Genomic DNA, 15,644 nt, shown 5'->3' with positions numbered 1-15,644 from the left:
CTCCCATTAATGTACACTGCACACAATAATTACATTAGTTCATTACTGTCTACACAGTTTGTGTTTGCATTTCAACACCCAGCAATTACTTATCAACATCAAAAGGTACGCAGTATTTAAATGTTTAACTAGTAATTGAAAGGGAGAGTTAAAAGATGAATATAATACTATATCCTTTCACAGCTCTAGTATATCTCATAGGTTGCATCCCTCATTGACTCTTTAGAGTTAATTTATTTTGCAAAAGCATCTTCAAATATGCAGTCTGTATTTGTTTTATTTGGTCATATTCTACAGCCGCAGATACCATACTTAGGATTTAATGGCCCATTTGGTGATCGTCACTCCAAGTCTTATTCCAGGGCTGTAACGGTGGGCATATGGGATGCGTCTCTGACTGTCTGCTCAAGTAGTCTTACCAGAATCATCCAGCCATCTGGGCTGATACATGTGTGCAGGTGACTTCTTAACTTTAATTCAGAGTCACTGTGGTTAAAAGTGTGTGTACAACAGCAGAAATGTGCACAGCATTGTTGCTACTGTAAATTATCTTTAGGCCCTTAAGTGCATTGTTATGTTCTGAGGTAACTTTAAAGCCCACATTCACTATTATCTGTATATTAATGTCAACACACTCATCTTTCATTTTGTTTCTAATAAACCCGATTTCTGTCTTTAGAATAGTGCAATTACTAAATGTGCACATTTCTGCTATTGTACTGAGTCGACTGATTAACACTAGTCAGGCATGGCACAAGTTCAGGAGTTTATGTGTTGATATACTCATTCATTTCCACATCGGATTTGGACAGTCAGAACAATGTCACCATGTCACAATGTAATTCAAGTGCTCAGGAAAAAGGAAATGTGAGTATCTGCAAACTCCATATGTTAAAGAGGATTGTATCATAAGATCCAACGCTGCAGAACATCTACTAATGGACCTTGCTGTGATATTGTATTGTCAACTTCTGTTTGCATGGTCAAGAATGAACTTTCAGTTTTGTCATGAATTTGGTTAATAAACTAACTTCCTCAAGCTATAGTAAAATTTAAATGGCAATTATATTCAATTTTATTTGTTGCTATTTGCTTATTATTCTCGTTTGCCCACACTGATGTTTTCCTCTCAGCTCTCTAAAGGTTTGTGTAGGTGTGTATTTTCATGGCTCATTGCTATCTTTTATTTACACCAGTGTGCGATCGTTTTTGTGTGTCAATCTGGATTTTTTGCACCTAGACTTTTACATTGTTCACTGATCTTCTGTTGCGGGATACCAGTGCTGAATGAAGTCATGTCTCCCCTTTTTAATGCTGAATCATCTGTTGTTTTTAGATAAGACTAATGCATGAGAAGATACTCAGTTCAAGGTTACTAAGAGGCTTCCTAGCAACCCCATGTTTCACATATGCTTGGCCACCAGTGTGCGATCCTTTTTGTGTGTCAATCTGGATTTTTTGCACCTAGACTTTTACATTGTTCAATGTGGAGTCTGTTTGAGTGATGATATATGAAGAAAGTTAGTCACTAAGTTTATAGTGGGTCTTCTGTCTCTCTTGATGGGCGCTGTCCAGGGTGCTGGAGAAGTTGGGAGCTGCTGAAGCTGTCAGGCTTTTTTATGATTCAGTGTCTCATTAGAGGTGCAAGCACCGAAACTAATTATATATCCCAAGTGTTTTTGTAGTCTCTCTATATTTATTTCTCACCACAGGGATGGTAGTCTCCATCCAGTTCATCTAGTTTAAAGTAAAGACAATACATTTAGCACCACCACTGCAAAGGGCAACACACATTTAACCAACAAACGTGATCCACAAACCTTGATATTAATGTTAGGAAATGTTTTGCTTTCTCTGCATTATTTCATCCTAATGTCAGCTTAGAGCTGAGTCTATATCAATGGTGAAAGAAGTGGAAGATCCTTTATTGAAGTGAAAGTACTAGATTAGATTAGATTAGTTTAGATAATACTTTATTTATCCCACAATGGGGAAGTTCCCTTGTAACAGCAGCGGTATTTACACAGTAAAAAGCAAACCAACAAACAAACAACAAAAATTCTGAATGAATGTAAAGTGGCATCATATAAAAAGTATTTTACAGTAAAGTAAAGTGAGGTGGCCATAGTATGAAAAATATTGCAATGTAAATAAGTAAGTGACTTGAAATTAAATTGAATAGAATAATATGTAATTAAATAATATAGCAAAAGTAAGAAACCATGATATAAATTTTATTCAAGTGTGACCATAAAATAAATATTATTAGAAAAGTAAGTACTCGGATCAGAAAAATATAAATATGTACAGATGTACATAGAGCCATCCGGTGGTGCAGAGATTGACAGCGGCCGGTATGAACTACCTGCAGCCTAAGACCACAATGGGAAAATACTCCACTACAAGTAAAAGTCCTGCATTCAGAACCTTCCTTAAGTACAAGTGTCTAAGTTTCATCTAAATGTAAGTAAAGTATCAAAAATATGTTCCCTGTCAGCATTTTACTAATAATACTGCTGCATTAAAGTGTATGTTGCATCTATTTTACTGCTGTAGGTGTTGAATGTTGGGCTAATAATTCAGCTCTTTTATCTACAGCATTGCAACATTTACTATACTGTAAGATCATTATATGTTTGAGAACCATGTATAAAGTCCACTTTTCATGAGAGCCCTGTTTTCGGCTTTGTGACAATGGATTTTCCAGCTAATCAAAGAGGGATTTTTATTTAGTTTATTTTTCTCAGCCCATAAAGGAAAACTGAATCCTTCAGTGTATGTTCCAAATCAATAAATAGGATAGGCACTACATGGTTTTCACTGGAGATGAAGGGTATGTAAAGTTGTAATCTGAAAAGTAACTGAAATTGTCAGATGCGTGCAGTGAAGTAAAAAGTACAATATTTTCCTTTGAGATGTTGCAAATGACAATACTCAAGTAAACTAGACTACAAACACGTCGAATTTCTACTTGAGTAAATGTACTTATTCTTTTATACGTTCCACCACTGGACTAAACTAAGACTATATGTTGCCGTACCCCAGTTTGATCTACTAAATGAGCCTAGATTACAAATACCTCATCCTCCTTTAAGAGTAACTATCCGTGGTGAGGCGGCGGCCGCTTTAAGAGGAGCTGTCTCCGACGTCAGCACCGTTTTATAGACATGTGGCTCTGACAACCAATAGCCTGATCATCAGGGCTGTAGTCTGCCTCTTTTTCACTGGAGATCCCTCTGCTGAAGACCATCGTAGACAGGGGTTAGCCACGGTTGCAAGATCATCCCCACCAGAAACAATTATAGGATCGTGATTTCCTCCCTTACGCACCTGCAGCATCACGTTTCTATTCACAGCTAGAACCACCGTGTAGCAACCATGTCTGTAGCGGGGCTGAAGAAGCAATTCCACAAAGCCACTCAGGTAAGAAGAACGCGACGTCCTGAACACAAGATCTTCATGTTGCAGTGTCACATTGTTGGAGAACAGTGCATCGGGCTTTATTAACTCCTCGGGCTGCACCTAAACATATAGCATCCTGCTGTAGCTGTGCTCCATCTATTCCCTCTAAATCACCTACTCAGTGCTGTCCTGGTGCTGAAATGTACTCCATTGTAAATATGGTGCAGTATTGCACCAATAGAATAATTTATTACTCGTGTTTTGCACTGCAGCATCCGCAGCATCCGCAGAATTTTGCTGTGGTTAACAGGAAGGCCCACGATAATGGTTCAGTCCTGTTTCTGTGTGGCCATCTGGGAGGCACACAGATGATGTGTGATGATGGTGATGTCGGCGACGTCAATCCTATCCGTACCCTTCAGATGACATTCCACACAGAAACCCAGCAGAGCTGCAGCTCATGGCAGCCGCTCACATTTGCGCAGGTTGTTGCCCTTAAAGAAGGACGTTTGTAATCAGATTCCTATAGTCAAACACAGTGGGAACTCCGAGGAGGAGCACGATGTTACGCAATCGTTAAGTGCGCCTTGGAGAAATCCGCTCCTACTGTACCAGCAGCGGCACGCCATGTCCTCGGCGCCCTCTAAACTCACTGATCTTCTGTTGCGGGATACCAGTGCTGAATGAAGTCATGTCTCCCCTTTTTAATGCTGAATCATCTGTTGTTTTTAGATAAGACTAATGCATGAGAAGATACTCAGTTCAAGGTTACTAAGAGGCTTCCTAGCAACCCCCCCCCCCCCCCCCTTTTAGTGTCTTAGCTATTTTATTTAGAGCTCAGACTCTCAGTAATTTTGAAGGCCATCAGAGTGCTGGTCATATGCAGGCCCGCCATCAGAAATTATGGACTGGGAGACAACATGGTCCAAATTGGAGACCCCTCATCCAACCCACACCAGCACTAAAGACGTGTGTAACCCGGGGTCATCTGCACCCTTTGGCCCCACCACCCACTCAAAGCAGCCTGGCCATTGGTCACCAAAAGGATTGATGGTCAAAGGTATGGACAGATCTGTCCCCGCGGCCTTCCACTAACTCCAAAGCTTAGAACGACTTTTATTTCTGGTGTTGGCCGGGAGCGCAGCATCTGAGGGAGGTTGTCCTGTTTCTCGGGGTGAGTCACAGTAACACTGACAGTCAGCTTGAAGCGTTACACAGCAGGACACCCGGAGCCTGGCTGAGTCACATACACACACACACACACACACACACACACAGGCACACACACACACACACATACACACACACACACGCACACGCACACGCACACACACATACACACATGCTTGCTCTCTCCCTCCTTGTTCTCCAGTTCACCCAGTTTCCAAATGGCCTTAGCTACAGCTCCCAGTTTACATTATATAATAATATATAATTTCTTATTTGTGACACGGACAGTTGTGTATTTCTTGAAAGTTGATATCTGTAGATAGTAAAAGCTATTAATTACATGTTGGACCTGAATTACTGAGACTAACACAGCAGTTTGTGAGTACAGGAGTTAATTTACACATTTAAGAGCTGGGATCCAAGTGGCAGAGTCTAGTATTGTATTATTAGTAATTTATGCTGCCATTAGATATTATTGTTCATGTCACACTAACATTTGAGAGACTTGATTGATGATTTAAGCCAGGCATAGGAATGTTGTTATTCTTGAAGTGCAGCACTTATAGATCAAATATAAACAATAATTTTTAAGGCTGAAATCAAGTAAAAGGAATTAAGAAAAATTAGCAGAAGGTTGTGTTCTGCTGTTAACATGTCAATTTTAATCAGGAGCTCATTTGGTCAGATTGGAAGTAGACAGTAGACAGCAGCCAACCCAGGGCATTAGATGGCTGCACAGATTGTGTTAATTCTGTGTGATGAGTCTATTGTTACCCATCAGCAGAGCCTTCTCACTCCCTGCAGATGTTCCTCTAGTCTACAGCCTCAAATGCTTCTGTGTGTGAGGCAAGGGTGCATAAGAGAATTCATATATGTAAATATGCATACAGTTATGGCACTTTCAGTGTGGATGCATATCACTGCATATGCAGTGAACAGCCTGAATCTGAATTTGTAGATTTTTACGGTCTTCATTACACAGTTTTACTCCCACTGTGATTAAGTCAGCTCAAAGCTCAGAGTTAGCTGTCTCTGTGGTCTCCTTCCATCTGTTCTTCAGCCTTATACACATCCCCAACCCCCAACACACACACTGTCACCCTCCACAGACTCTTAGTGGCAGAAGGCTCCTAATAACCCCTCTGTTGTAGTGCCACAGCCCTGTAATCCAGGCCCAGACTCACTAAGGCAGCAACCCAACAATCTGGCTATTTACACACACATTCTCCAATCACACCATGGCAGTACCCCCACCCCAACACATCAAGAGGTGGGGTCACAAAGATTAAGGGATTGGGCCAGGGATTTAAAAGAATTTGACCGGAATTTGTCATAATCTACATTAGTATTAAACGAATGGTTCAAATTTTTGGGAAACATGCTTATTCACTTTCTTGCAGAGAATTAGATGATATTATGTTATTATTATGTCTGTATGGTAGCCACTTAGCTTATGTTAGCATAAAGACAAAATATTCCTGTAATGGCATTACCTACACGCAACATGTATAGTCATCTCTTTTCTCAGTGTCATTACTCTGGACAGTTAGGTGTGGGTGATAAAATGTAATGGCTATTGGATGAAATAACCAGATAATCATTTTATTTCAGCTAATACAGCAAATTGAAAACACAACAATTTAAGGTTTCTTTATTGACAAAATTGATGCAAAATCATATCAAAGTCCAATGTTGGCCTAAAGCAGTCCTAACTGCTGTGCAACATTTAATGGTTCAACCACAAATATCAAAGGAAGAGCTAGCTTGCAATAAACTGCAAAAATCAAAGTGGATCAAATTGGCTTAAGGTAGGGAAAGCTGAACCATATGGACAGCAGAGTACAGGACATCGTAGGCCTAATATCTGTGATGACATAAAATCTCAATACAAAGCATTTCCATAAACACATGGAGCTACGATAATGTCCAACAATATGTAGAGGGGAACAGATTGCACATCATAAAATTCTGCATTGACCTTATAGCCCGATGTGTCACTAATTGCTAATTAGCTGTGCAGCTTTGTCTGACATTAAGTGTACAGCATCTGCTCTGTGAGAGATGGAAAATCCTCATTCTTGTGCGTTTAGCAGCCTTTTGTCATCATAGACTTAATGTGCTCTGCAGGGACAAACCGACCATAAAAGGTAGAACGCATGGAGTCACAGGAGTGTTGTGAGACTAACACACACATGCTTACACATCCTCCGCTTCACCTTCTCGCTTACATACATTTATTTTACACAATCAAACTTTTCTATGACGGAAGACATATATCTCTCTTACCCAAGGACATCCTGGCTCATAGTGGTGCATTAATGACGGTGGCCATTTTATAAAGAAGGGAAGCACGGGGCATGAAGGGTAAAACCCAGCAGGTCCACTTCAAATTGCCTTTAATCATGGTGTGTGTGTGTGTGTGTGTTGTGAGGCTTCTTTTTTGAGGCTGTTATATCCTCAACTACTTGTTTTGCAAAAGAGTAGATTGCATGGTGCAACACCTATAGTGATTGTTAAGTCAACCCCCAGTTTAACTACCATCTTTTATATTTATCTTGAGGCTGCAGAGAGCATATCTCAGTGGAGTGAGTGTGTGCGGCCAGAAGGAAGACAAAAAATATGAATATTAAATAGAAACTACAGAAAGGAGAGAGGGGAGATGACGAAGATGTAAAGAAAGCCTGAGAAAGTATGCCAGAGTGAGATGGGGAGAACAAAAAGAAGAGTCTTTTGGGGGTGGGTCTTGTAGCTTTTCCAGATAAAATGGTTGCTTTGCTTGTTGTTAATGTTAGAAAGAGGCTAACAAGTTTCCTCACATGCAGGTTTGGAAGCTTCTGCATGTGCGTCATGTTTAAATCCATTGAGGCACTTATTTTTGTATGTACAGTTTGTGAATTTGAAAGTTAGATGAATTTAAAAAGTGGTTATATATGATTGACCTTTTTTCGGTCAAAATGTTATTATGGTAACTTTACCTATAGTACTACTTTGAGTCTTAGCTGCAAGGAAGCCATTGCCCTTAATCAGATCCAAACAGTATTGTGTGCTAAATATACTTCTAGTTACCATATTTTCAGCTATATTCTTTGGCACGGATCAGCATCATATCATTACTTATAACATATAATAATTTTGAAACATTAAATCTAATCACTTTGATGAATTTAGGATGGTAGTATCATTGATTCAGTATATCGTCAGTAACACCAGATTTGTGTGAACGCTGTGTACATTTCTTTCCAAATGGAGATACTCAGTGTTCAAAATATAAAAATAAAAAAAAACACATGGAAAATTACTGCAACCACAAACTACAAATAACTTCTTAATGAAATAAATATGTCCATATTTGAAAGACAACTCACATTGGGAACTCTGGGTAACAATGCCACCTATAATGATTTGGAAGTGATCTGAAAACTCAGCCAAGACACCTTTTGAGGAATGGCTGTAGGAGCAGCATGTTCTATCACCATGGTTGTAAACAAAATAATCTGTCAAGGTACAGTAGCTACTTTATCTGTCTGAATACATGTAGGTGTTAAGAAAAAGCTAACACATTTGGATAGTGTAAATTTACATTTTTTACAATGTGTAGCAGAGCAGTAATCCTTTATTTTGTATTCAGGCCTGGTTCTACTAGAGGTTTCCCAGTGTGTGTGCTGAATACTAATATGAGTACTACACGTCTTATCCTCATTGTATTGTGTGTAGCAGTAGGATTTTGCAATTCAAAACCATCTTGCTTTAATTTGTAGTTTAGAGACAAATAATTAAGTTATTTTGTGGTCCATTTGAAGTTAATTCACCATATATGTAGGTCCACAGACATAGACACGGAAGGTATTTCCAGCTTGTCTTCCCTCAGAAATGGCATGGAATGTGCAAGCATGCATGTGAGTGTGCATAGATGTACATCCGTGCGTGCCCATGGACAGCAGTGGGGTGCCTGGATGTGACTGACGCCTGCAGGGCTTTAGGGCAACAGATTGTGAGTGGGTGACTCATCCAGACTGGATCCTCACCGAGGCCCACTGCAGTGCAGGGTAAAATAGATCCCTCTGGGAGATAACAGAAGAGGTGGGAGCGGCGAAGAGAGTAAGGAAAGAGCGATAAGAGAAGACAAGAAGGGGGAAAGAGAAGTGAATAGCGAAAAGTTTGGGAGTGGCAGAGAGATAAATGGAAATTCCCAAGAGATCCAAGAGATACTGAAGGCTAGAGCAGGAGGAAGGACTCTGCCAAGTTAACAGACGGAAGTGTGGAGAATGCTCGATCTGCAGGGAGTTACTTTCTTGTAGGCTTTAGGAGAAACTGAATTTCATCAGTTGATATGGCTAATATGCCAGATTTTTACTCAAAAATTCCGGGTAGGGCTGCATCTATCGATTGCTTTCACCAATTGTGCCCATTATTTTCTCAATTGATCTATTTGTCAAAAAAAGGAATAATTGCCAATCAAAGCTCAAGGTCTTCAAATAACCTTTGTCCAACAAACCCCCCAAAAGAGTTTACTACAATCTATAACAAATATTGGCTTCTAGATTTTGCTTCTAGTGTGTTTGGTATTTTGCTTGGAAAATAATTATTCAGATGCAAAATTTGTCTAGGATTAAAAAAAGAAAACAAAAAAAAGTCAAATAAATGTCTCAGTCATCTAGGTCAAAGGATTCACGGAGTAGTAGCAATAGTTTATATTCGTAATATCACAAGAGAAAGCCAGTACTGGACAGTCATGCAGACCACCAGTTTACATTAATTGACAACATTTTATAGGTTTTTGCTCTATACATTTCAGTTATCCCTCTGACAAATGCAAATATTTCTCAGATATTTGATCCCAGCTTCTGAAGGCTGCTCCCTTTCAATAGTTTCAAACAATGAAGTCTTTTCCAGAATCCTCATAAATTCTTTAGAGAGTGTTACAACAACAACCTTTTTATATTTGACTCTTAAAGGAGAATTTTGACACTTAGCTCTATTGTCTGTTAATGTGAAGTGCTGCCAGTAGAGAGAAAATCTAACCAATCGGTGATGCCTACAACATGTTGTCCTCTTGCTAGAATTAGGCTTAAACAGGGCAAATTAACTACAACACCGAGAAGACATACAAACATATTTTCAAAAATAGGCATATGCTTATTTTTTAAAGTAAGTGTTTTAGTTTAACTAGCAGGAGACAAGTTATAATTGTCGTACGTTTGGAGACATTACCTTATTTAATCATTAAATTGATATCCTACATATTTTTTGTCTTATCTCTTTTATGTGTTGTAGTTTGTAAACGGTCCTCTAACTGCCTCTAAACACAGGAACGAAACACAGCTGAATTAGCAGAACTTTCATGTATATCTTTCACATCTACAGCAGTCAGATTCACTGTGTTCCCTCGGAAGGAATCACTGCACATTGGTAGGCACTTTTAATGACATTTTAAACACGTTAAGAGGCTTAAAACATGTTTAAAACTTGCCCTGTTTAAGCTTGTTGGGTGCTAATACTAGCAGGAGGATAACATGGTGCAGACAGCACCGATTGGTTTAGTTTTTCTCTCTACTGACACACCCCCACATTTACAAACAACAGAGCTATATATTGGAATCGACCGGAATTCTTCTTTAATTATAAGATAAACATGACTCGCCATCTCCAGAGCTGTTACTACACGTTATAATGAGGGTTGGCCAGAATAAACACAGCAAGCCTGACATGCTGTATATCCCAATGAAAGGATTAAATAGAGCAGTGTGGACTTTGGGAGAAACTTTGAATAAACTGTTGAAAAGACTGAACATGTAGTAGCCAGAAGGTTTAAAACTGGGCTGTGGAGTTCACAGCGTTCTGACGTCAGTTTTGTTCTGGAGGTCAACAAAATTTTTGAACAAAAATACTGGCAAGGTAAACCCGTTAAATGTCCTCATGCTAATGGTGTTAAGCCAGTTTAAAATCTGCCAAGAAGAAAGATATGCTGAGTGAAGGAAACTGTTCTGCAGAGTCAGTCATTCAGGTGGTTGCTTGAGGTGTTTGGTTTGGTTTTATAGAAAGTAAGCTCTTGTTCATCACTGTCTGTGGTTTCTTTCTCCTCTTTTCCACTCCCTTATTTCTGATCCTCCCTCTCTCCCAGCATCAGTATTCAGGCGACGGCTAATGTTTTATTCAGGACCGGCATATTATTTATTCCAGGCATCAACCACTGCAGGAGTTACTGCTGATGGCTTGGTGCTGAAAAAGGGAAATTCTCACGACCTGTTATTAACTGCTGAGTGAAGGTTTGTCTTATCTAACTTAATAAAGGGAGAAATTGAGCGTAGGTACTTATGTGTTCTGCATAATTCTCCCTAAAATATTATTTGAAGACATTGACCATTCATACCACTAGGTTTTTCTTAATATGATTATTCCACAGTTAATGTGTCAACAGTCTTGCAGAGGGTAAACGTTTTTGCTTTTATCCGGGGCAATAATTGTAACATTGATAAGACTAAATTAAACCACCGACACACACGCACACGCACACACACACTCTACTTCAGGGACATTCAGCTCACATCATTACCCGAATCTATAACCCAGAAGCTTGACGTGCACGAAACCCAATTTTGGTTATTGGCTTTTATAACTGCCGACGTGTAATGAAGTGCAATGCAGCATAATTTGTAGATATGGATGTTTTTACATCCCCAGAGACCTTGTATTGTCTGATGTGTAATGCATTTACTCAGGGTTGAAGGTCATTGTCCAGTCAAAGCTCCTGAACCAAATCACACAATCCAATCACATTTTTAGTCAAGATTTGTGACAGAAATGTAACATTTTGCATTGATATAAAGAAATAACATTAAACAGGACAAGAAGAAAAACAAAAGTCATCAGCCACTCTAGGCCCTTAAGCGAGGCTGTAATGATCATTGTAAAGAAAACCAAATAGTTAGAGAAGGCGAATAGAGAAAGGTTGAATCTTAGTCCTGTTTCGGAGCATTTAGACATGGACTATTTTAATATGCATGGGCCTGGTTTACATCAGTATTATAATCAATTCAAAGTAGCAGTAAGGGCAAAGTACTGTTGAGGATGTACTTTGGTCGATAACTAACTTATTGGTCAAAATAAAATTTGGACTGTCAGAGGATCACCGTAGTTCACAAAGACAATGGATAAGTATTAATTAATTTCATGGCAGTTGTCAAGAAATTTTACTAACAAACAGCCTGTTGTAAGAAGGAGTCAACCTCTGGGAACCACGAATGTCAAAAATGTCACAGCAATCTATAAAATGTTTCAATCTAAACCAAAGTAGTAGACTGAGTTATAACCTGCTAAAATCACAAAGGAGCAAAATGCAATGACACAGCATAATATGAACTTTATATTGTAGCAGACACATGTATTGCTGGAAATGGGGTAGAGAAGACAATTGGGCCGGAAAAGTGTGGCGCAGAAAGAAAGAAAGCAGGACGAAAGATGATTGAAAGAGGTTGAAGTGTAGGAAAGATCAGGAAGAAATGAGAGGAGGAAGCCATGAGATGAGGATGATGGGAACAAAAGCAGAGAGGAGGTTTTGCTTTCAGGCAGCTGCAGCATCATGTGCTCAGTCCTTATGCCTAATTAGGCTCATGAGAGGACAGTAATGAGGGGTGGGAGAGAACAGAACATGCTTTTATTGTATTTACATGTCTGCTAAAGCTAGTGTCAATCAGGTTTTAGGTGGGGGGGGTATGTATCTTTTGGTGCTTGTATGCTTCCCCTAGTGAAAATAAAAAAGCCATGTTAGTTGATCTAGCCGTAGATTCACCCTGTGCATACACCCAGCATCCTCCTACCAACTGCAGAGCTGAGACTGAATGGCTTGTCAGGGATTATACTCGGATTAATCAGAGCACAGTGACTCTGCATCACACTTTGGAACTGTGTGTGAGTCCGAATCAGAGCACTGCAGCTTTAATCTGAAACGTGGTGCATGTACCGGATGACGGGGTCAGAGATCCGTGACTCTTCCTCGCAGTAATTTATTAGAGCATTGCTAATATATAATTATTTTGCTTTATGCTGAAAAACACTCATATTTTGAAGGAATGATCATGTGAAGAGGCAGATACATCATGTCGGCTTTAAGTCTTCATTATATTTGATACAGTAATAAATGATCTAGACTCATACTAAAATGTGTAATTGCTCTAATGCTATTGTTTAAGGTATGAGTAATTGAATCACGCTGGTGCTTTGTGTAAACAAGCCTCGTCCTCATCTTCTAGACTTGTACAAAGTGACACAGGCTTCTGTGTAAGCAAACGTTTTTTTTTCTGCCTTATGTGACAAAACACCGCCCACACACGCTGGGGATTAGACATCTTGAGTTAACTGCATATGAAGAATATCTTTTTCATATATAACAAACGGTCTGCAGTATATTTGCATGTACGTAGGTGTAAGTTAGCAGCAATGTAAGCAGGTGTTTGCAGTGTAGATGAATTAGTTTGAGTAGATAAAGTTAAGAAAGTGTGACAATCCTAGGAGAAAAGGAGTCTTAATATACTCTAATTTGAGCAAGCCTTTACTGTTCAACAACCTTATATAAACATTTAAGTCTATAATGTGGTTGATAGAAGATATATAACAAGATATATTATTCATGTGTTGTCAAAAACTGTACCCCCTCATGTGAGCACTCATAGATGGAGGCTGGTGTATAAACATATAAAAAATGATGATCTTTATAGGAGAAGTAAATAGTGTACATTAATAAGCATTCTTTGTGTGCTTTTTGTCAGGGTTTTTTCTTCATGTTGTTGGCATATTCCCTAAAAAAGCTCTTGAAGCAGATGTTTGTGTCTCACCACTGAGATAACACCAACCATTGTTACATGAGATTGTATGTAAAAACACTTGAGTGTCCGGGCTTGAATGCACAAATTATTATCAACCTCAACATACTTTATTATCATGGGCACAAACAAAGAATAGCTTCAGATTTCTGTCAGTTGACTCATCAATTGAATTGGCTAATAATATTGTACACATACTCTGCAGTTAACATCTCTTTTTGAATCAATATAAAGATTCAGCAGTAACCATCAGTATTTGAGGCATCATTATGTTTTGCTTTGTGTCCTTTTCCTAAGATGACCGTCTTTATGTAAAACTAATCAAATCAGACCAGTAGCAGATAGTCAGTTGAATAGCAGATAGTCAATATCAAAAATTGAGAATGTTGGTCTGTTGAGGCTTTTCAATTTTCTCCTTTTTTTAATGGGTCATGCCAGCCTCTGGATGTATTAAATTAGTTTTTTTATTTTGTGAGGGATTGGTGCAGTGTGATTGAACGTCTGTGGGTTTTTTAGCGGCTTTTATTGATTTTCTAAAAGCTAGACTGCTTGTTTCTTGCAGGATCCATTATTCTGGTGTCGCTGCCTGATAGTTTAGCTGGAAGTTAGAAGTGAAAGACATTTATCTTCATCAACAATGATAATGAATCTTCCGTCATGCCAGCCAGCAGTTGTTCAGCTCATGTCTGGTGTTGTATTGAAAGCTGTAAAAAGATGTGTTGAGTTCAGGAACCTTAGATGAGTGTTGGTGTCCGTTGGGCTCTTACAGACCACAGGGACATTCTGTACACTCCTACTGGATTGTGACATGTTGGCTTCCGTCATGGTGCAAACACCATTTCACTGCAGGCATGTGGTTCCAGCATTTAACTTCTCTGAGAGCACGGTTCCCCAAACGGTACGTGTTTTTCCACAACGTGTTTTCATGAATTGTTTTTTATAAATTGCAAGCATTAAATCGTCACCAACACGGTCATGCAGCACATCATTAGAAAGCTTATAGTCTTGTGATTCCATCAAGCCCCCGCACAAAGGATAAGGTGACTTACAGCGGTTATAATCATGTTATGAAGTTAAGAAACACTGCACCGTTTTTGTCTAAATCGAGCGTGCATCCCTACCTTTGTCCTCGTGTCTTTATCCACAGCGGTGAAAGATATTCATAAACGTTGATTTCCTAAATCGCAAACACTCCAAGGAATTAAAATATCCAAGCCTTGTAATCCATAATTATCTGGTCCCCTCACAATCTTGTAGTTTCTGGCCAAGTTTCGACGTTCAGAAATCTAGAGAGTGCATCATTTCTCGGTTTCTATAGCGTGTAACTTTTTTCCCTGTGCGGGCTAAAACGAAGGTCGACACACCATTAGAATCTGTGGCCTCTACAGAACCTATGAACCTTGTTCCCAGCCAATAGCATCAGCCTATCAAGAGATACCCTCAAGCTAAGCCAATGATATCGCACAGTCGCCATTGGGCCCACGTGGGAAAGATTGACAGTGGAGCCCACGAATTAGAAGATAAGGTCATAAAACTGGCATCCCTGTGTAGCCAATAAGAAGTTGATTGATATCAAACATGGCCAACAAGAACTATTCCTGTGATCTTTTACAGCTGTCTGAAGTCAAAAATATGGCCTTCTGATGGCATTTCAACATTTCATGAAATTATGATTACTTATTTCTATAAATCTATGTATGTACTTCTTTCAGACATATCTGTGAGTGATGTGGATGTGTTTTTGTATTTCAGAAGTTTTGTATTTAGCACTTTTTTGGCTTTTTTAGAAATAAGAAATAAGACAAACGCACAGACACATCTGTAGAAATACATTCATATAAAATCCATTTTATAAGTCATTTTTTTCTGGATTTTTTCTGTTCTAAGTTGAGACATGAGGCTAGAGTACTATTTTAGTATGTAGCCCATGTAATATGATTACAGTAGTGCTTTTTATTAATTTTTCAGATGATTTACTTGGACGGAAATAGAAATTCTGTGTTCTAACCTCTGTAGCTCTGTGTCAGTAAGGCCTAGTGTCACACTTCCACTAGAAACAACAAGTTGAGAGTGTTAACCTCCCTATGAACTCAGGGTCATCCCAGAGGGCCAAAGCATGTGGAAACTGCAGCACTTTTTTAAGGGTAAAAATTTAGGCGAGAAAATCATATATTTTCAAGGGATTTTTTAAACACTCATACACACATACTTTATTGTCTTTATCTTCTTTCTTCTCTTGCTGTTGTTCAAGAT

At 39.0% G+C, this 15,644-nt stretch overlaps 1 protein-coding gene across 16 annotated transcripts in view; it reads left to right on the top strand.

Moving 5' to 3' along the window:
• The first annotated feature begins 3,161 nt into the window (after positions 1 to 3,161).
• Positions 3,162 to 15,644, top strand: part of sh3gl2a (SH3 domain containing GRB2 like 2a, endophilin A1) — a 35,336-nt gene continuing 22,853 nt past the window's right edge. For all 16 annotated transcript variants that reach the window (XM_034894921.1, XM_034894915.1, XM_034894879.1 and 13 more), the window contains exon 1: positions 3,162 to 3,423. In XM_034894921.1, coding sequence (XP_034750812.1) covers positions 3,379 to 3,423 — 45 coding nt within the window. In that variant the 5' untranslated portion in view covers positions 3,162 to 3,378. The remainder of the gene's footprint in view (positions 3,424 to 15,644) is intronic.

This window comes from Etheostoma cragini, chromosome 2, assembly GCF_013103735.1.
Source record: "Etheostoma cragini isolate CJK2018 chromosome 2, CSU_Ecrag_1.0, whole genome shotgun sequence".
Taxonomy (NCBI): domain Eukaryota; kingdom Metazoa; phylum Chordata; class Actinopteri; order Perciformes; family Percidae; genus Etheostoma; species Etheostoma cragini.
Note: the sequence above shows the minus strand (reverse complement) of the source record. Positions and strands in the feature narration are given on the sequence as shown.